Source organism: Orbicella faveolata, unplaced genomic scaffold, assembly GCF_042242905.1.
Source record: "Orbicella faveolata isolate gen_17 unplaced genomic scaffold, um_ofav_v1 contig_3, whole genome shotgun sequence".
Classification (NCBI taxonomy): Eukaryota; Metazoa; Cnidaria; class Anthozoa; order Scleractinia; family Merulinidae; genus Orbicella; species Orbicella faveolata.
In genome coordinates this window covers 5,851,504-5,871,396 of record NW_028301558.1, presented here as the reverse complement: position 1 = coordinate 5,871,396, position 19,893 = coordinate 5,851,504, and the positions used below count along the sequence as shown (strand labels likewise).

The window sequence follows — 19,893 nt, the reverse complement described above, 5'->3', positions numbered from 1 at the left end:
AACAATCAGAAAGCTAGAAAATGCATCATCTGAGGTTGAGAATTAATGCTGAATTGGACATATTTTTACAACTGCAGCGATTCTCGCGCGCTTATTGGCCAATTTTCATTGTCAATCAGCGGACAAACACATGAATTTATAATTTATGCGATGCGTCAACGAGCGAGGAGGGGAGTGGACAATTTGACAATTTGCTATTGTAAAAAACAAATTGACGTCAGTTTTTCATGCGTCTGTCCTGTTATTGACAATGAGTTTCGTCAACATTGGCAAAGTAGTCTGTGGATCCACTCGGCAATTCACAGCCACTTTGACAATGTTATGACGAAATTCATGAACAATAGCAGGACGAACGCATGAAAAACTGACGTCAATTTGTTAAATAGACAACAAATCCCTCCCAGACTAGCTGTTTTCACAGTCGGTCGCTGCAGGTAAAGTGTTTCTGGTTGCTGTCAAAGATAACCTGATGATTAGTATTTTCCAATTCTAGTCTGAAATGTCAGTCATCTCCCGCCCTCAGCCTAATCCCCGGGCTAGAGACCGGGAAAGGTTCCAGATCTGGACTATTCTACACACAACTGATTAGTTTTGCCGTAAATGATGCCAAATTGAAACCAAAACTGTGATTTCCTACTCTATCCCAGACTCTAAATTACGTGATGCAAACACACTTACCCATAAACCTTGTTATTGGGAGCACTTTTCCTCCCCACCCCACTCCCGAAGATACATCTTTGGATACAGTATCATGAACTGACGGATAGAGTATCATGATGGTAATCAAGTGATGTTAGTGAAATCTATATGATTAAGGTAGCTTAACCCATATTACGCTTATGGTTGAAACAGTTTATTTCTTCTGTGTTTACATTTGCAGCGAGCTGGGGTGCAGCCACCCCGCAGGGCTCACTCTGTTTGCTCCATCACGCAATATTTTCTTTCCCATCGAATGCGTGACGGACCAAAATAACGACATCAGGAATAATCATTTATCAATATTTGGTACACGCCTGTCAAATAAATATTCAAATTAATTTTATTAGCATAACAGTCGTAAACATAAAACAGCGTAGAGCTTTGTTTGTTGCACATAGACTATTAGTTCAAGTCGGCACCATTTAAAAGCTTCGACGCGATTTAATTACACCCTTGTATATTTGGCCTCAAAACATGTACCAATATTCTTCCATAACCCTCTGGGGGCCGCAGTGTTTTCTCTAGATCTTCAGGAATGTAACAATTAAGCTGGTTAACCTTTCTAATCGGCATCTCTGCGAGTTATATCACTCAGACGCGAGATTGACCTTTTGCAGCTTTTTGTGGTGTAACTTAATCTCCTCACAGCATGAGCTGAGAAGTTCGAATAATTCTCAAGATTTCAAAGTGTCGATCGATTTGTCGGATCAAGCGTGCGGACACTCTTCGACTCTGGATTACTCGGCGCCGATTAATTCTTTGCTACCAGTACACCTTTGTTTTCAAGGTAAGAACTGTTGTTTATAGGAAATATCGTCAGGGGTTTAGTGTTTGAACGGATGGCGATCTTTATCTCTTTTTTCTTCTGATACACAACCTTATATCGATAACAAATTGTCTAACGTTGGTTTTTAAGTTGTTACATAAACGAAAGGAGACAAAATGGAAATCCGAATGACGCTTTCATCGGCGGTTGCATTGTTCACAGTGGATTGATGCAAAGGTACTTTATTGTACACTACGTACGATGTGTTTCTCTATTTTTTCTCCGTGCAGAAAAGGTTCTAATTAACAGCCGACCACATTAGGAAGGTCAAATATTGATGAACGCAAAAAGCGTTTAGGTTTAGGAATCGATTTGAACAATTCTGTTTTCAGGTGCCTCTTGCGAATATTGGTTTGAAGATCTTTGAATTAACGAGCTTTCCTTTTGTGTATTCGACTTAATTTTGACACTTCAAGACAAAGCTCGTTTTAAACAGGCCTAAACAAGGCTACTTTAGTTTTGATTTTCCATCTAAAACACACATGAATAGCGTTCTGGTATATTTATTTACTTTTGTGAAAATGTACCAAGGAAAATAGAGGCGTCATTAGGATTTGTTTGCCCGTTTCTTAGCAAATCCCTTGTGGCTGTATGAAACACGAAGTGCAATTAAAGAAAAACACTTGAATTTCATTAGCATTTAAATTAAGCGGTTTATATGGCTCTGCTATTCATTGGTAACTCTTTCCATGAACAATATAATATGGCATGTGATTAGAGAAAGTCCATTTACTGGGGAGTCATGAAAATTATATCTTTCCCGATCTTGCGAGAAAATTCTGCTTTTGCTTAATGTTTTTCAACAGTTCATGGAAACAAAGAAGCGCTTCATATAAAAACTTTACCGATTACTCTCTGGGTTTGGAAATATGGTGATACTCCAGAAATGAATATATCTTAACTTGCTACTTAACAAGATATTTCCTTTGTATCACGAAAATAAGATTGCAATTCAGATCTGGCAGGTAGGTCAAACAAAAAGAATCCATAGCTGATAAATTAATCATTAGTTAATTAGCTATTTTGCTTATTGCTGATTTTTATTTCTTAAAGGTTTTAATTGTGTTGGTTTTGAATGTCCCGATCTCGTTTTTGAATATGATATACATCTTGTTTTTAGAAAAAATCGGGTTTATTTTTTCGCAATGTTAATTCAACAGAATGTTAATTTCATTGTCCAAGTAATCATTGGGAAGCATAGTTTTTGACTCAAAATTCTTAATCCTTTCTTTTTTAAATTGCATATTAAAAAACGTAGTGAATAGATTTTTCTTATTATTTATTAAGGGTAGGCCTCCTACGCAAGGTTCCTTATGATATGTCATGCACTCTTACCTCCCCGACGAAGAACTTCTGCGTAGGAGGCTAATTAAGAGATGAAGCCATTACATTCATCACTAATAACAACAGACCTTATTGTATCAGGTACTCCACTATGAAATTGTTTTCGTCTTATGTTATAGACAATGTTATTGATTCGTATTTGCTTTTGTTTCCTCTTACTGTATCCTGTAACAAATTGGCGTATGAATGCGGTTAGGCCTACCGTCTACACTAATCCGTCATGAAAACGGAACTTTCCGAAAACGCTCTTCAAACTGGACGAATTTGAAAACGCCGGCTTTTCGTTTTCGTGTGGACGGAGCTTTTAGAAAGCGATGGCGTGACGCAGGGCTTGGGCGTGACGATAATCATGTGATTTCCCTGACCGAGGTTTCCTCACACACAAATCCAAAATGACAGGTTATTGTTGCGTTTTTAGTGTGGACGAAAAACATTTGATGCGTTTTCAGAGTGAAAGCTCTGTTCTCAAATTCCTTCGACGTAGTGTGGAGAGGGCCTGATGTAACGCATTCTTCCCCCCACCCCCCGCTAAAGGAAAAAATATCGGTGCGGAAACGTTGGTCCCTTGTTCCCTTGGTGTGCGAATAAGAAAACATCGACCAGGAAACAAAATGTTTTTGAAAATAAATTTAGAAGCATTAATGGTTTCTCGGAAGCAATATTTGCCTCTGCAACAATGTTTACGCAACAGTGTTTTAGCACTCCTCTTTTGCGGGGGTTTATACTCAATTACCAGCCGCTGTTAGGACGGAAATCGAGCCTACGGAGGCCTAGAACAACTAATCAATCTCTCCGCTGTCGGATTCGACCTTTGACTGGCCTCCCACGCAGACGCTCTAAGGGCTCGTGTGGAAGGAACGCGCGACGAGCCCTATATAAGAGCGTCTGCGTGGGAGGCTAACCTTTGACTCGCCCACTCTGGTTTTTTCATTTCCTTCATCCAGAAGACAATATATCACCTAAGATAAGTAGCATATTACGTTTTTTGGACTCAGTAGAGATGAGTAAAACTTTAACCATGTTTCACTTCTTATTGAACTAGAAAAGGAAAAAACAAGACTCGAAGGTCTGTGGTTTGGACCGTACATTTTTGAAGACTTCAAACGCAAAGGGCCAATGAGGTTTGGAGCTAATTCGAAATTCATACAAATGCATTTTTTTTAATTGCCCATGTTTTCCTCGGCAGGTAAAATGTCGTTTAAATTCAATAAGAAAGCTGTAGTAACTGGTGTAAGCTCTGTGGAGGCAGGTAAACTCCTGGTGTACGCTCAAACAGTAAAGAAAATCTCGTCCGAAAATGGCTGTTCCCTGGACGGGAATATTTTCTGTGTGGATCTTGGAGCTGCGGCACTAAAGAAACAATCGAAAAAAGAACGCAGATGGTTAGAAGAAGAAGCAGACAATGCGAAGATAACTCCTGGGACAATAATTACCGTGAACGGCAAAGAGAGATATGTTAAAACAGAGGTATGTAAATAAGAAGTGAATACAATAAAACGTCGCTGCGGGCGACCTCGTAACGTGCGAGCAGGCATGCCTTTGAGTCACATCATAAGTGGCCCAAGCTCGCAAATGAGCGTCCTACTCAGTTAACGCAACAGTCGAAATGTAATGTCTTTTTGGGGGGGAAGACGGTACCGTTATAAAAGTACGAAGGAATATGCCGAATAAAAATAAACCTACTTTGCTTCAGGTGCGTGTTTCCTGGGGTCACTATTAAGGTGTTTTTTAGCTTCAATGCTTTGTATAAACTGAAGACAAAGCAATGAAGCTAAAAATAAATTCCCATAATTCGGCCTAGGAACCTTTTGATACCGGACCCAAGGAAACGCACACTTGAAGCAAGGTAGATTCATCTTTATTCATTCTCCTTCGCATCCAACAAAAAGCGACGTGAGCCTGTTCGCAGTCTAGCCACTTCGTAAATGCGGCTACCTCGATACGTGAGAAAAAGAAGAAAAGGACTGAAAGGACGTAAATAGTGTGGTACCAAACTACAAGGGCAGTTTAAACTGTGTTTTAATGTGTGTCCCGTACTCGCAAAGAAGGAGTGCATTCTTACCAAAATCTAATACATAGCATCGACACAACTCGACTCTTTCGTGGCACAGATACGGGAATTCTCTTTCAAATCCCTCTGAGGACTACAGCCTACATGTCTTTTCCAAACAGAATATATTAAGAATCAAACCTTTTTTTCTTGTCTCTTGCTAGGTAGAAAATGTTGATCACCTGGGACTTCTCACGCCGCAATCGTTTCAACTATTCTGTCCGGCGTTTGGGAGCAATTCGGACAACGAGCTTTTCGAGACAGCGTTCCCTGCTGCCTCAATTGACCAGACGCGCCGGCTAATTTGTGCGGAGCAGCCAAGCCCTAACCTACGTTGGGTGATGTGTAAAAATGTTGTTCTATCCTACAATCAAACAACAGGCCGAAAGGAGGCCACTATTTTAGCCGTGGACATTGTCCAGATGAAACAGGCTGGGCGATTAGTCTCCACTTCGGTCCAACAAACTGTCACGGCTAAGCTCAATTGTAAAACGTTCTTGTCGAAAGTGGGCCCACAAAATCCCGGCCCCGTTTCTTTGACCCCGGCACTCGCCCTGGTAAAGATGGTGGATGAAGACGTGCCCGTGCCCCAGCCTCGATCCTGGGCAGAAATTGAAACTTTACTCCCCTGTTAATTCATCGATTTGTGCTTCAAAGACGAGACATAACTACGTGATGAATGTAATTTTTTGTTTGAGGGTGAAGTGCGTTATAATAAGTTAACCGTAATATGATTAATTGAACTGTGAGAGGCAAAACATTCATCCATTTATTTTTCGGTGCATTCTCACAAAGACGGATTTTTTTTTTCATTTCATACTTTTTCCATTTTATATTGCATATTTCGCATAATTCATCTCACGGAAACTAAACTTGGTTAGTGTTAAGACCAAGTTTGAAATGAAATGCCTACAACGGCCGTATCAGAGTGTTTCCTTCATGAGCAGACTACGTCAGTGCAAAAAAATGTTTCCATGGTTTTGGCAATATTTTTAGGGCCTGTATGGTCTTGGAACCAGGAGCTATAATTGGGGATTATGGCTCCTGCTTGGAACGCAACCTCGTTCCCAGGGCTTTTCCCTTAGCCATTTTCTCAACCTCGTTCCCATAGCCTTTTCCTTGCAAGGGAAAAGGCCATGGGAACGAGGTTGGCAATTTCTAAGTGGGAAGCCGCGGGAACGAGGTTGCTTTTTAGTTGACTGGTACATGGTGTTACCTTACTTTAAAATTCGTTAAAAATAACATGCGTATGGACTGTTATCGTGGCCTGTGTGCAAATAAAAGACAATCTTGTCCTTTTCTTAATTACTAGGAGATTTTATTTGTAAATTTTAAATCAGAACTCCAAGCAAAAGTGAGATAAAAATGTTTCTATCTAACCGTCCTATAAAGACTTCTTTGAACGTAAGAAATTCAAATACCTTAGCATGCAGGCCAATCATTCTCCAATATTAACTTGGTCAGAGGCTAAGAATTAAATTAGGTCCAGTTTGAATCGAACCGTGTCGTAATCTAAAACTATTGGGGTGTCTGCAAAATCCGAATAGCGAATACCGAATAGTCCCGAACAGCGAATAGCGAATAGCCCCGAATAGTGCGAATAGTCTCGAATAGTGGCGAACAATCGCGAAAAGTGGCGAATAGTGACTGACGAATAGTCGTCGTCAATAGTCACCGCTTTAGATCTAATATCCTGCGTTAATTAATTATACAAATAATAAGCAACAGAGTTTCAGTGAATTTATTACCTTTTCTTCTCCGGACTCAGGCTAGTAGGCTGTCCATCGCCGACATTAAGAAAACAGAAAACACAAGGATAACCTAATAAAGACGTATTTACACTTTTACAGCGGTTAAAACAAAAGAAATTACGTTTAGAAACACATTTTTGTCCTGATAAGCGTCTGTGCTTTTTAGCGGGAAAATCCCATCCTACGTTGCTGTGAGGTTGACTGCGAGATACTGGGTACCCTATTTGTTACGATTTGCCACTATTGGCCACCATTTGCCACTATTCGTCACTATTCGAGACTGTTCGTCACTATTCGCACTATTCGTGCTATTCGCTATTCGGGACTACTCGCTGTTCGCTATTCGCGACTATTCGCTATTCGCTATTCGGGTTTTCCAGACACCCAAACTAGAGAAGAAACTAGGGAAACCACTGTCTACCTCATAGTCTTCAAAACTGTTGAATAATAATTGAATAATTAATAACTATCGAATAAGTATATAATAATTAATACAATCGAAACCATCCATACCGACAGCTCTATATTGTGACAGACAGATAAGAGAAACTAAAATTTATCTCTGCCTTCATAATAATACGAAAGGCCTATACGATACGGCCACGCAGACCAGCTCTGCTCCTTTTGGAGACCGTCGTTTGAACATAGGTTTAAGAATTTAACATCCGATCAGCCCTGAAGCAACATAAAGGAGTTCTGTTTTACGTCTTAGTACTTCATATATAACTTCTGATTCATCTCCCTTACAGGAGATTTTCCCTTACATGATATATGGTGCCTTACGGTAGAAGGCCCTTTGAGGAGTGCTAGTAGAGGGTGCTTCAAGGGAGGTGTCACCCATTACAGAATTCACTTTGAGTAGTTTGGCTGCTTGAGAGAAATTTGTGGTAATTCAGTCGTATTTCCTTGTGGCCGATGTATTGGCTCAACGGGCCATAACCTTGATTTTTAAATGCCACCTATAAAGTTACTATATATGTGAACCACTATTTTTAATCATTCATACCGCGACAGTCATATTTCAGTCGAGTTTCTAATGGTTGCTTCATTGGTTTGGCCATAAAAACTGTTCTTTCTGCAATACTGTCTGCAATAGCGCTTGGTCTAAAAAAAAAAAAAACACAGGAGTCCTGGTGGATAATCCTAACTTGTTCTCATTCAAACTGCAGCCGTCGCAGCTCGTGAGGATCGTAGTTCTGCAAATTGGTTTGGTTAGACCACGCACCATGCTTTGCCCCGTCCATTTCTGTGGCAACCTGAAAAGAAATTAGAAGGAAACATAAACACACTTGGACAATAAAAGGAAAACTACTTTGTTTACATCCAAGGTTGAGCTCAAATGATCAGCTTCATCAAACCTAGCATGTTTCAATGAGAGTGAGTACTTCTCAACTTGGGATTGACGTAAAAGTTTTTCCTGATTTTTAGCAGCGCCTTTTACTTCCCATGAACATTTTACTCCCAAACAGCTCAAGACTGGTGAAGAATTATTTCCGGTGTTCGGCTAATGTAAGACACAACTCAGTGTACCTCATCTCCCTCCTTTATTTTAACTTTCAATTCTCCGAGACTGCCCTTCAATCTTTGTAACGGAAAAGTTCCATTTTCTGCTTAAAGCATTGATGAATTTATGGTTACGAGCACTTAGCTAAAAGCATACCACAGCGAGTCGGCACCAAACAAGTTATTGTAGTTATTGTCTGGTTAGTATACCTGATTTCCTTCAGCCAATCGGTGATCCACCCCACCAATTGTCGCGCCGCAGTCTGGGCACGCTCTTTGTTGATTTGCTCCACCACATTCGCCTATGGCGTAGATATGTCCGTTTGGACACTTGTACCAGTGACCTTTAGCGAATTTCATAGCCTTGACAATCATAACACGCTCTTCGGGAGTCAAACTTTCCAATCCACACTTTCTTCGGATTTCGTTGATGGTGGCCTCTATGTCATCAGCATCTTGCTTGGTGAGTTTTTTGCCTGCGTCCAGCTGCTTCCGCTGTCTTCCTAACCATTCTTCGTCATCGAATCGGACATCAATGGAGCGCTTCTTGATCTGACACTGAACAACGCGAATCTTCAGAAATAGACCCACACAGACGACTTCATCCCTAATGTCAGTCAGACTCTGGGAAGAGATTTGAAACTTCATCAGGCTTTCTTCTAGATGATTAAGCTTTTCGTCAACCTCTGTTGCTGCTTGAAGGAACATCTGATCAAGGGCAGTATGATTCTCACTGGGTGGTATAAGTACTCCATAGCAAGTATTTCTTAGCAGGTCTTTCTTGATTTTTTCTCTTATCTTGTATATTTGCGCCAGTAACTTAATCTGGTTTTTTATCGTGTTGAGCTCGGCCATGGTTTTCCTCTGCTGCAACCAGCTCCATAAGATATCGTAGCTCGAAGTGCCTACGTCCGAATGTGTTTGCTCTTCGCCTTCTTCTTCCTCGGAGTCACTTTCGGAAAAGGTCTCAGGCGACGCCTTCCTTGACTGAACATCAGGATACTCTCGCAGAAGAGAGCGAGTTTTCCTTTTCAATTTTGCTGTCAATTCTTGATATTGTTCTTCCTCTTCGTTCAGTCTTTCTTTGACCATTTCGACATCTGCCAACTTTTCTTTGACAATGTCAGCATATCGGTAGCTGATCCGAATGGGGGTCTTGCACTTCGGACATTCCTTCAACTTGATATCGTCAGTTTCGCCGTCTTTGTCCATCCAGTAATCCAACGCTGTAACCTCAAACACGTGTCCACAGTCCAACAGCTCAATGAACCTCGCGTCTTCTTCCTCTTCCGTTCCAAAGAACACCTCGGTAACCTGGTCTTTATGGCAAATTCTGCACAACCTGGGGCATCGTTCCCCGCAAAGACCGATACATGGGTGGTTGAAATTACACAGGCTCGAGCCTCTTAACAGTCTCTTCTTGCACGGCTCGTTACATCGAGGACGGTTGCACTTCTCACTACAAAGCTTCGTGCACTTGAAGTGTGGGCATATCCACGAACACCTCTCCTGCGAAAAAGAGATCAACTACCAATTAGCTTAAACGTTGAAGAGTCATTACTATTCTATTTCGGCGTAGACTTTATCCATACTAGAATAGGGGCACATCCACGCCTATGACAGGTTTGAGCAAATATGTACGTTCTAAAACTCTTGAATGATAGAAGTTAAATTTCAAGGATCTGCCTAAGAAGCAGAACATCGCAGGTCACCGACGTTGCGAAAAGCGACACTGCGAGAAGCGGAAATCAAGCGGAAACAGCGAACGCCTTAGGAGGCGATTTTTGCAGGATATCGAGCAAATATTGGATCTGACATCAGTAGTGTAGCGCCAAATATTAATCTTACTTTTCCTTTTCCGATGTTGTGCGCACATATCTACATACTAACCCTGCAAGGCGTGCAAGGTTCCATACACTGTTTGGGACATTTGCTGTGAATGCATTGGTTCTCACATTTCTCCGGACAAGGTGGACAGTTTTTCGTGCAGGGCTCTTCACAAAGGTGTAGGCAAACTCGTATTCTTTCACAGTCGGCTTCGCAAGGGACGTGCATTCTTCCCTGCCTGCATTTACTGCAGTTTCCAACGCACTGATGTTCACATTCCAAAATCGCACGACAAGGCTCTTCACAGCGATAACTTTCTGACAGCTCCCAGCAAGGCTTTTCAATTTGATGACCACAATCAAATTTCCTCTCGATAATTCTCGGACATTGGAAAGAAGTGCATTCTTCCCAGCACTTTCCGGGACAGAGGTGACCACATGGCAGGAATTCCAGACACTTCTTCTGGCACTTGAATGTCTCCACAGACGTTCCACACGGTACAATCTGCTTGTGACCACATTTTGGGATCTCCTTTTCCACTTCTACTGGGCAGCCAAGGCAATCTTCACCAAAGTGGCACTTTCTGTTGCATCTGGTTTGGTGCTCAGAGCACAGTTCCATCGGACAGTCTTTTTGGCATTTGTACAACGCATGCTCACTGTCATCAGGATGACAGACTCTTTCGCAACCGTGACCACAGGGAAGGCGAAACGTGCATGGCAGGATACATCCTCCTTCTGGCGCCTTCTTGAAGTCGTCTACACCCTTTGCATGGATTACTCGTTCTGGGTGGTTACTGCAAACCAACTCCAATGACTTTCCAATGGCATCTTGATCTTTCATCTCTTTGACGACACGTCTCCACAGTTCACTTTTCTCTGCTAACAAGGCGAAGTTGCCAATACAGTAGAGACCTTTACGAGCTCGAGACAAAGCAACACAGACTCGATTTCTAACAGCCAAAAAGCCAATCTTCTTCTTGCTATTGGATCTAACCAAGGAGAGCAAAATAATGTCGTTCTCTTCACCTTGGAAGTTGTCCACAGCTGTTACTCTGACACCTTCAAATTTAGTTTTGGGCATCGTCTTCTTCAGGGTCAAAAGCTGACCAGTGTACATTGTCAACACAGTTATCTTTTGGGGCTCGTACCCTTGCAAAATGAAGTACTCGCACAGGGCTGCAATGTATTCTGCTTCATGCTTGTTTGAATGGCTCTTGAGTTTGTCATTTATTTCACTTTCATCTTCAGGAAATCGGTGATCGATAAAGTAAATGTTCTTGGACACACCTCTGACATCTTCATATTCATGCACAGACTCATGATCTTGAAGGTCTTCGTAGATAAATTGCACCAGTCTCGAAATCTCAGGTCTCATACGATGCTGAGTGTTTAGCTGGTAACACTGCATTCCGCTGTTCACCATTCTTTCAAACAGCGACACGTCAAGGTTGTATTCCCTTGCTAGAGCGTACACAGTCGGGTTTGGCCTCAGTTGCTTGTGATCACCAATGAGAATCAAATGCTGCGTTCCTTTCGTTAAGGAAGTTATAATGTGAGCTTCCAAGACTTCAGCTGCTTCCTCAACAACAACGATTGTTGGTTTTATTTCTTCTAAGATGGCGCGGTACTTTGCAGCACCAGTTGTAGTCATGCCAATTACTACAGCTTCTCTCAGCGCTTGGAGCTCTTCGTGGTCTCGTACCTCTGTGAAACGTTTACAGATGCTTTCATATTCTTGACTCTTTCTTGAAATTTCCTCTCGGGAGTTGAACTGGAAAATTCGGAGCCAAAACAAATAGAGCCTCCAACGGTCCTCAGTGGAAAGTCTCCAAACGTGTGGAACGTTGGCAACTTGGGATGGGGCTAGAGGTTGAAGCTTGGATTCGCCTCGAAGAACCTTTAAATGATCTTTTGAGAGTCCAGAAAGTTGCTTTTTTCTTTGATTAGCGTTCTTCTGTTCTCCCACGAGCTGGAACTGGTTTTCACCCAGCAAGCGTTGGTTTTGAATAATGTCCGCATCCTTGTCTACTTCAATGTTTTCTTCAGTGTCTTCATTTGCATCATCAATGGTAAAATCGTTTTCACTCGTCACGGATTCGTCAAGTGGATTCCCCTGCAAAGAACTCACCTGGCCGGAATTCTTCAAACCAAGCCAGCTTTGAATTACAGATCTTCCTTGCAAGTTAAAAGTGTTCTCTTCCGCTTTAAACTGTTCAAAGTGACTCCGGCCAACAGAGTGCTGCAGGTCTTTGAGAGTTAGAATTTTCTGTTTGCTGTTCACTAGCCGATAAGTAGCGCGCTCGATAGCGTCTTGACACTTGGTCATTTCTACTTTGAGGCGACGCTTAATATCTGAGGACGTTGTGTACTCTTGTAAGTTGTACCTTTGAAGACTTTCTGAAGAACTCCTTCCACCAACACGTATAATTCCTGTTTGCTGGAATGTCAACACCCCTTCCAAAAACTGATCCAAGGCGTGGTTTGTATAACACACCATCAGCATGGCAGACTTTTTCTCTGCGTCCCAGACGTGCCTGTTGTCGAGAAGGGCCCTGACAATCTTCAAACCAACGTACGTTTTACCTGATAAGAGACAAATTAAAGAACAAGTCAATTTTAAAAATAAAAAGGATTTAGAGGTGTTAGTTCATAACACAAAAAGACAACGCACCGACAGAGTAAAACACCATGTTTTCACATAGAAAATGGGCGAGCTCGATGTCCCCAAACTCTACGTTCTATTATTATAAGAAATGGAAAATGGCACAGTGTTAGCATAACCGGATGGAAACGTCTGAAATACCAGGGAAACTGACTTTGGAAAAATTCGAAAGTTTGTGTCAGAAACCCTCATCGACCCTCGGATTTAAGTAGAAGCATTTTTGGATTGGAGATATAAGTATTTTCACATTTTCCCAAATTTTCCCTCCAGTTTTTTGCATCAGGCCGCAATGTCAACATGAATCGATCGTTTTCTTTCGTACAGTAACGCTTACGAAACAAATTGTTTGTATTTTCTAACGTGCGTTCAATCTATATCATTAAGCTACAAGCGTATTGATGAATGTGGCATTAACCCACTTCAACAAATTATAAGAGATTTCTGTTTTCTGTAGTCACAGCAGCCAAAGTGTGCGAAAACGGATCTTCATTCAAGTCAATAATAAAGTAATAATACCTGTCCCAGGAGGGCCTTGTATGACTGAAAACTCTTTTGTAAGGGCACCTTTCAATGACTCAAGCTGCGATTCGTTCAAGTTAACATCATCAGCGTGGGGCCAGGACCGAAGATTGCAAATGGACACTTTGTTGGCACCGTCTATATCAGGCACTCCGAGGGTCTCTCCCAGGTCGTACTGTACTTGTCTTCTCGATTTCGTGCTTCTAAGGTACTGAGGAGGCTTCACATCAGCGTTACAGTGGACAAGGTACTCTTGGAAGGGGAATGAATCCGGAGCAATCTGCTTCAGTTGCTGCAGAATGGGTCGATAGGCCTCAAAATAAGCTGGAGATTCCACCATCACGTACTTATCCTGCGTCCTTTGGGTGGCTTCAAAACTGTCAACGAAACGAATGTCCAGCCTTCCGGACCTTAGGTCTTCGGGTTTGCGATTTGCTACCGTGGCAAAGAGCATTGTTTTAAAGTTATCCTTTGACAGGCAAAGAAATGATCCAAACAGCAAGCGCTTAGAATGCTCCCATGGGATCTTCCGGAGGCTTCTCATATCTAGATGAATGCAGTGAACGATGCCGGCTCTCGTACAAACAGTGTTCATAATCTCCACATTTTCGTAGATGTACAAATTTTGAGATCGATCTTCTTTGGGGATTTTCTTGGTGATATCTCTGATTCCCTCGCGTAGCGGGGCAACAAAATCTTCGCGAAGGAGACGAAACTGGACATCCAGGTAATCATTTAGATCTTTGTATTTCTCTGTTTTCTCAGTCTTGTTTCGCCGTAGAAACGGTTTCTCCTCTGAGCGAATCTCTTTCTCGTTAGGATAAATGGAGATTCCTTTGAAGTCATCTGGAGGGGGTGGCTCAACTTCTTGTCTTTTTGCTTTTTTCGGGGCCTGTGCCATTTTCCTTTCTTCCTTAACGAGTTCGCGTCTTTTTACCAAAAGGGTTTCTACCTCTTTCCTAAACTCCTCGATTCCTTTCACATCAATTTCCTTTAGGATTCCACCAAAGTGGTCGATGGGAACATCTGACGAGAATGAGCGAGGGAATCTAACAAGCCATTCTTTGAAGAAAGTCACCAAGCATTCCACAAGTACACCGAATTCGGATTCAGTCTCCATTTCCTTCTGTATCATTGGGAGATTTAAGATATACTTTGGCAAGCGGGCACACATAAAGGCGGATCCCTTACAAATTGACATCACCTCAATCAGATTCTGCGTCATATGGGTGTGGCACATCTTGCCCAAGATCTCAACAAGTAGTGTCATCCAATCTTCCTTGATATCCTCAGCTTTTACTAACATTTCGAAACTTTCGCGGTACTGAAGAAGACTCGCAGCCATTTCCGAAGGCTCTGTAGATCGTAACTCCTGCAATTTTCGATAGCCAAGACGAGGGCCTTTTTGTCTGCCCAGTTGTTGTGGTTCGTGAAGTGCTCTTCCATGGTCACCTTTAAGACAATTACAGACGAACATCCAACATAAGTATTAGGCTTTCCTTATGGTCCTAAAGTGACCAAAGTACTTTTCTAGGTTATTTACCCTTGTTAGTAAAGTTTGCACATAAAGTCTGAGATCATTCACGTGTCATAAACTATTTGCCTGAATAGAGAATACTATAAATTGAAATTGGATCTGTAACTTTAGCTGCTGCATATAAAGATGACCTATCTAACAAAATTACTTTGAACTTACCCAGGAAAAAAGTGAAACGTTTCTTCTGGAAGGACCTCCGAGTTTTGCAAAGAAATCACTGCATATAAACATCTGAGTGTCAATGCTGTGTTCTTCTCACTGAGGTACTGACCAGTTTAGTCTTTTTGCGATAGGTAGAGTCACCTTCAGAATTGGACCTTATTTTGCTTCCATTTCAAGCCAGACTCAAATTTTTTTCCAGACTTTTACTTTTTTTTCTGCTGAAAGCTGTTTTAATCTGCCTACCCATCTTCATGCACTGAGATCAAAGTTGCTTCTGTTCAGTACATGACATTTCACAAATGAGAACTTGCATCTACACGCTTTAATTTGCAAAGACAACAGCCATTTAACTATGGCACGTAATTGAAGCGTGCAGTTATGTTTACAGCAAATAGCAGATTGATGCCCTGTTGTATATCACAGGACACTTAGATAAACTGCATAATCCGTTTTGGCCATGACGATGTTTTCTCGCTATTTAAGAATTTCTTGTTCCTTAGAAAGAGGAAATAATATGAATATCCCCTTAATAGTTCTTCCAAGCGGTGAGATGATCCCGTCGAAATAATAATTAACTGAACACAAGTGATTGCTTTAATTTCCAAAGGTATGTGATTCTTTTGCGGCACATCTTGAAGTGAATCCGAATGTAATACTCTGTTCCTACTTTACATCGTTTTTTAGTTCAGTCGTTTCATTATAAAATCGAATCAAGAGGCTAAACTGAGAATTGCTGAAGTTGTAAACAGTGGTTGACTCGATCAGGCGGAAAAGATCTGACAGAAATTAAAATGTAATGGTATCACAGAGCTTTACTGATCCGGTGAATAGCTTTGTGAAGATGTAGTAGAGGACTGCAGTGCCGTCAGCTCGTCCTTGCAAATGCATTTAGATCAAAACTACAACAGATTACCTGTTCCTGAGTTTATGTATGGAGGTCTACTCCTTCCTCTTCCACCTCTTCCACGGCCCCTTCCTCTACCGAAATTTTTCGTTTCCATGAGTTTCTATGAAGTTGCTTCCAGTTGACTCCCTCCTGTACCAGAAATTACATCGCCGTTTTGGACTCAATATTCACAAAAACATCTGGTTTATCCTACCATTTTGAAAGAGAAATAATTTTGTAAAGAAATATGTCAGCCATGTTGGCAACGCTTTCTCGGAAAACAAGGAAATGTTTTTGAGCACCAGTCACTGTTGCATGACATGATTTGATTGGTCGATGAACACAAAGCTGTCTCAGACATGCTGTGTGAAATGTATTGGAATGGAATGGATTATCTCATTGGATGTACGGAATACGACAGGAAAGAGTAAAGTGAAATAGACAAATAGCCCTACGCTTTTTTTTACATAAAAGATACAGTTACTTGGGGCTTTTCTAGTCGTGTGACAGAAGTAGAGTTGACTTTTTCTGTTTATACAGAGACTACAAAGAATTAGAGCACAGAAATGAGGCACCAGTGCGAAAATAAGATTGCAGTTTCCTTGTACTTTTTCTGAAGTGCCAACACCATGGAAAATGTTTCGAAAAAAGCGTAAAACGTGAAAATCTATTTATGATGATCATGTACTGGAGGGTGAGATGCCTCCACGCCAGTACTATTTCCTTTGGGCAATTCGTGTTCGTTTACATGAAGATATTGTGGTCGATTTTTCAGGTAACCATGCTGTATCCTTGAACTAATGTACCTCGCTAGATATGGTGAAGTTTGTTTCGTTTTTGTGCGGACAGGGAGTTAGACAAAGGTAAAGAAAGCAAGGAAATCATGTCTGAATGCAGCAGTTACAGTGTAGAAAAACTGAGAGAAGAGGTATGATTATCTTGGGGAGGAAAGAGTTGAAGTGAAGATGTTCTTACAAATTGCTGCTGCAGAATTCAGGCGACTATAAACTTATCTCTTACATTCTTATCTACCCTCTACCAAAGAGTTGAATTAATCACTGAAATGGTAGGGGTAGAAGCAGCATTAAAGTTGTTTTGATGGCTTCTTTTGCTTCTGGATGGGCTTTTACAATCATGGAACTACTCATCAGAAGCATATAGTTTATGCATTGTTCATTATACACTGTTATACAGCGAGGTACGTGGGGGTGGGGTGGGAAAGAGCTCTCGAAGTAACACTGATGCTCACCATGACTTAACTGATTGAAAATCCTTTTATTGAACTGCTTGAGGGGTTATTACAGTTGCTACTTTTCTGGGGTACCTTATTGAACAGCACTGACATTTTAATGTTAAAAGTATTTTTCATTTGGAGCATTCTTGAAAAATCTGTATAAGTACAAGTTCTTGAAGGGTGTTTGGAGACCTGAAATAGTGAATGGCAAAAATCATTATAGCATATGGTCCAAGTAGTCACGGTTTGCCTGAATTACAACTATATTACAGTCTAAAATATATACATGTAGTACTAAGTGGACAGCAGCTCGCTCTCAATAATTACATGGGTAACTCTGTGTTACCCTTACACAAGCTAACCACTGTTGAGTTGTTCAGGCTAACTGGCTAACCAGGGAATTGCGAAGCCACTTAGACTGACTGGAGTGCTATTTAATTTTCCAGTAATGCTGTTGAGGGGGCTATGGTATTGTAACCATGATGGATCATTTGTACTTAAGGCATCTGTCGGTTCAATATCGGTCAATACTATTGGCTGATATATATAGACTGACAGTCAGTCGACATATTGGCTGATATATGGTTGATATCTCGACGGAGAGTCGGCTGAGTGTAGGTCGACATGTTGTTCAAGTTAATAGAACGACAGTCGACTCTATCAGTTGGTATGTTGGCCAACACTAGGCCGACACCCCAACTGACATGTTGCAATCAACAGTCGCTGGTGTATCGGTCGACTGTCGGTGGTATCAGTGTATTGTTAACTGTTGTTTTGGTGAAATAGCAGCCGTCTCCTCACTCACAGGAGACGCGAAAGAAGAATCTCTATCGTCTATGCTCATATGTTGATAGCGCAAGGATGCAGCTCAAACTGCTGTCATTTCGAGTACATATCTAATGCAACTTGAGGTCTCAACAATCATAGCTGAAAAAAACAGTCTTTGAGGTAGATGAATGTTGCCAGTATGTAAAGTCAAAAACAGACGAGGGCCACCGAAAGACCATCTCAAACGGCTGGAGAAGATTATTTAATATTTGAGTAGAGAAGAAAGAAGTCAGTAACAAGAGCTGACCATCGGTCTATATAATATTTGAGTAGAGAAGAAAGAAGTCAGTAACAAGAGCTGACCAAATGAGTGTAGTGTTGGCTGAGTGTCAGTGAAGTATCGGCCGAGTGCCAGTCGATATTCGTGTTGGCTGATGTCGGTCGATATGTTGGTTGAGTGTCGGTCGACATATCGGGTGATAGTATTAATCAATAGTGGGTGACACATGATCCACCATGACTACTACCACTATTTGCAAATTGTTCACCACTATTCACTGTGTGCAATTCAATATTCACTTTTCGCTTATGTTTTTATGTTTTCCAGACACTCAATCTTGTAAGAATGAAACATGAACTTTAGGCATGTCACTTGATGAATACTGTTACATAGGCTTTTCTTCAAAGTTTCTTAAAGAAATTTCTTTATGTTTTACTGCAGGTTACAAAGAAGAGTTGATGCAAATCTCAGACAGTTTTGTGACTTGCAGAGTACATTCCCGGAAGCCACCACTGCCACAGTCAAGTCTTTCAAACAAGGTAGCATTGAATTGCTTATTGTTTCCTAAGCAAAGCGCTTTATGATATTTGATCTTCATTTACCAAGATTTCCCATTTATTTAACAGACAAGAATCAAGTAAAGAAAGTTCTGAAGAAAGGTGTTTTGATGGACAGTGACTAGGACATTTGTATGTTCAGTTTCAGGTACATGTACGTGAACTGACATATTTTTTTTTCACTTAAACCTGAACTGAATTATTTCACTTGAACACATTTTTATGCCATTTGCCTTTATATCTGTCATTAGTATTATCAACAGGGCTCTGGGTATTTTTCTTGTCGGCAGTTCACCCCATACCTGTCTTGGCCAATTAAGTCATATTACTACAAAGCAGGGTGTTCCCGTTGCATCATAACATTGTCAAAGTGGCTGTGGAACCACAAGCTGCAGGTGAGTGGTTCTGCAGTAAACTTTGACAATGTTATGACAAAATCTATCATCAATAAGAGGACAGACACATTAAAAAAACTGACGTCAATTTGTTTTTTACAATAACAAGACCCCAAAATAGTCAAATGTTGGGAATAAAAGACGCTGTAAACTTGCCATAAACAAAGATAAGTGAATATTATTCAAAATGACGTAAACATTATCAGTAGCTTTTCTCGCTTTTTGATTGGGTACTTAAAAAAAGTCCATAAAATCTCATTGGTTAAAAAGTTGACAGTTTGACAGCTGAAAGTTGAACTTGAAAGCTTGCATAAATTAAGAGTTTATCCATCTGTACTCTTGTGGGAGGCGCGGTAGCCTCATGGTTAGTGCGCTCGTCTCCAGATCGAGCGGTCCGGGTTCAAGCCCTGGCCGGGGACATTGTGTTGTGTTCTTGGGCAAGACACTTTACTCTCACAGTGCCTCTCTCCACCCAGGTGTATAAATGGGTACCGGCGAACTTAATGCTGGGGGTAACCCTGTGATGGACTAGCATCCCATCCAGGGGGGAGTAGAAATACTCCTAGTCGCTTCATGCTACAGAAACCGGGATAGGCTCCGGCCTGATGGACCACGGCTCGTACGCAGACTTTACCTTACCTTACCTTACTCTTATTGATGATAACAATGAGCCAATCAGCGTGCGAGAAATTAGACAATTATTGTAAAAAATTGTCTTTATACACCTATTAAGGTGGCTTGAGATGGTTTCCAGTACTTTCCAACACATAGATTTTGATGGGTCATTTTATTCCACTCTTAATCTGTTGATGTGACAATCATGGTATCAAAAAACTGCCCAGTGTGATGTGTTAAACATCATTCAATAGATACATTGTATGGGCACGAGAG

General features: G+C 41.2%; 2 protein-coding genes and 2 long non-coding RNA genes across 10 annotated transcripts; 2 read left to right on the top strand and 2 right to left on the bottom strand.

Annotated features, from left to right (window-relative positions):
- Positions 1 to 39: 39 nt before the first annotated feature.
- On the top strand, positions 40 to 6,224 carry LOC110068249 (uncharacterized). 4 transcript variants are annotated; one of them, XM_089297559.1, is made up of 5 exons: positions 40 to 1,486; positions 1,616 to 1,702; positions 2,813 to 2,950; positions 4,056 to 4,336; positions 5,084 to 6,224. In XM_089297559.1, exons 3-5 carry the CDS (start codon positions 2,902 to 2,904, stop codon positions 5,552 to 5,554), a joined length of 801 nt encoding a protein of 266 aa, XP_089153685.1. In that variant the 5' UTR covers positions 40 to 1,486; positions 1,616 to 1,702; positions 2,813 to 2,901; the 3' UTR covers positions 5,555 to 6,224. The 4 variants fall into 4 exon arrangements, with proteins under 4 accessions (XP_089153685.1, XP_089153686.1, XP_020631289.2 ...); XM_089297560.1 differs by lacking the exon at positions 2,813 to 2,950; XM_020775630.2 differs by lacking the exons at positions 1,616 to 1,702; positions 2,813 to 2,950.
- LOC149106180 (uncharacterized) lies at positions 3,871 to 5,139 on the bottom strand. The gene is made up of 2 exons (XR_016209642.1): positions 5,061 to 5,139; positions 3,871 to 4,219 (listed from the first exon to the last, which is right to left on the bottom strand). It is a non-coding gene; the product is annotated as an uncharacterized LOC149106180 (long non-coding RNA).
- Positions 6,216 to 16,092, bottom strand: LOC110068174 (NFX1-type zinc finger-containing protein 1-like). The gene is made up of 5 exons (XM_020775554.2): positions 15,796 to 16,092; positions 13,181 to 14,635; positions 10,064 to 12,585; positions 8,384 to 9,682; positions 6,216 to 7,926 (listed from the first exon to the last, which is right to left on the bottom strand). The coding sequence occupies exons 1-5, from the start codon at positions 15,881 to 15,883 to the stop codon at positions 7,825 to 7,827; spliced, it is 5,466 nt and encodes a 1,821-aa protein (XP_020631213.2). The 5' UTR covers positions 15,884 to 16,092; the 3' UTR covers positions 6,216 to 7,824.
- LOC110068176 (uncharacterized) lies at positions 15,370 to 19,652 on the top strand. 4 transcript variants are annotated; one of them, XR_016209637.1, is made up of 4 exons: positions 15,370 to 15,489; positions 16,544 to 16,631; positions 18,492 to 18,589; positions 18,677 to 19,652. It is a non-coding gene; the product is annotated as an uncharacterized LOC110068176 (long non-coding RNA). The 4 variants fall into 4 exon arrangements; XR_016209638.1 differs by lacking the exon at positions 15,370 to 15,489 and having other exon boundaries at positions 16,508 to 16,631; positions 18,677 to 18,755; positions 18,898 to 19,652; XR_016209636.1 differs by lacking the exon at positions 15,370 to 15,489 and having other exon boundaries at positions 16,508 to 16,631.
- The last annotated feature ends 241 nt before the right edge of the window (positions 19,653 to 19,893 follow it).

Bases quoted from the DNA above. Each gene is read 5' to 3' on its own strand.
- LOC110068249 (XM_089297559.1), top strand. From the start codon at position 2,902: ATGAAGCCATTACATTCATCACTAATAACAACAGACCTTATTGTATCA. The intron at 2,951-4,055 runs GTACTCCACTAT...TTTCCTCGGCAG, and splicing joins AACAGACCTTATTGTATCAG to GTAAAATGTCGTTTAAATTC. The intron at 4,337-5,083 runs GTATGTAAATAA...GTCTCTTGCTAG, and splicing joins AGAGATATGTTAAAACAGAG to GTAGAAAATGTTGATCACCT.
- LOC110068174 (XM_020775554.2), bottom strand. From the start codon at position 15,883: ATGGAAACGAAAAATTTCGGTAGAGGAAGGGGCCGTGGAAGAGGTGGA. The intron at 12,586-13,180 runs GTATTATTACTT...GTCTCTTATCAG, and splicing joins ACAAGGCCCTCCTGGGACAG to GTAAAACGTACGTTGGTTTG. The intron at 7,927-8,383 runs GTATACTAACCA...ATTTCTTTTCAG, and splicing joins GATTGGCTGAAGGAAATCAG to GTTGCCACAGAAATGGACGG.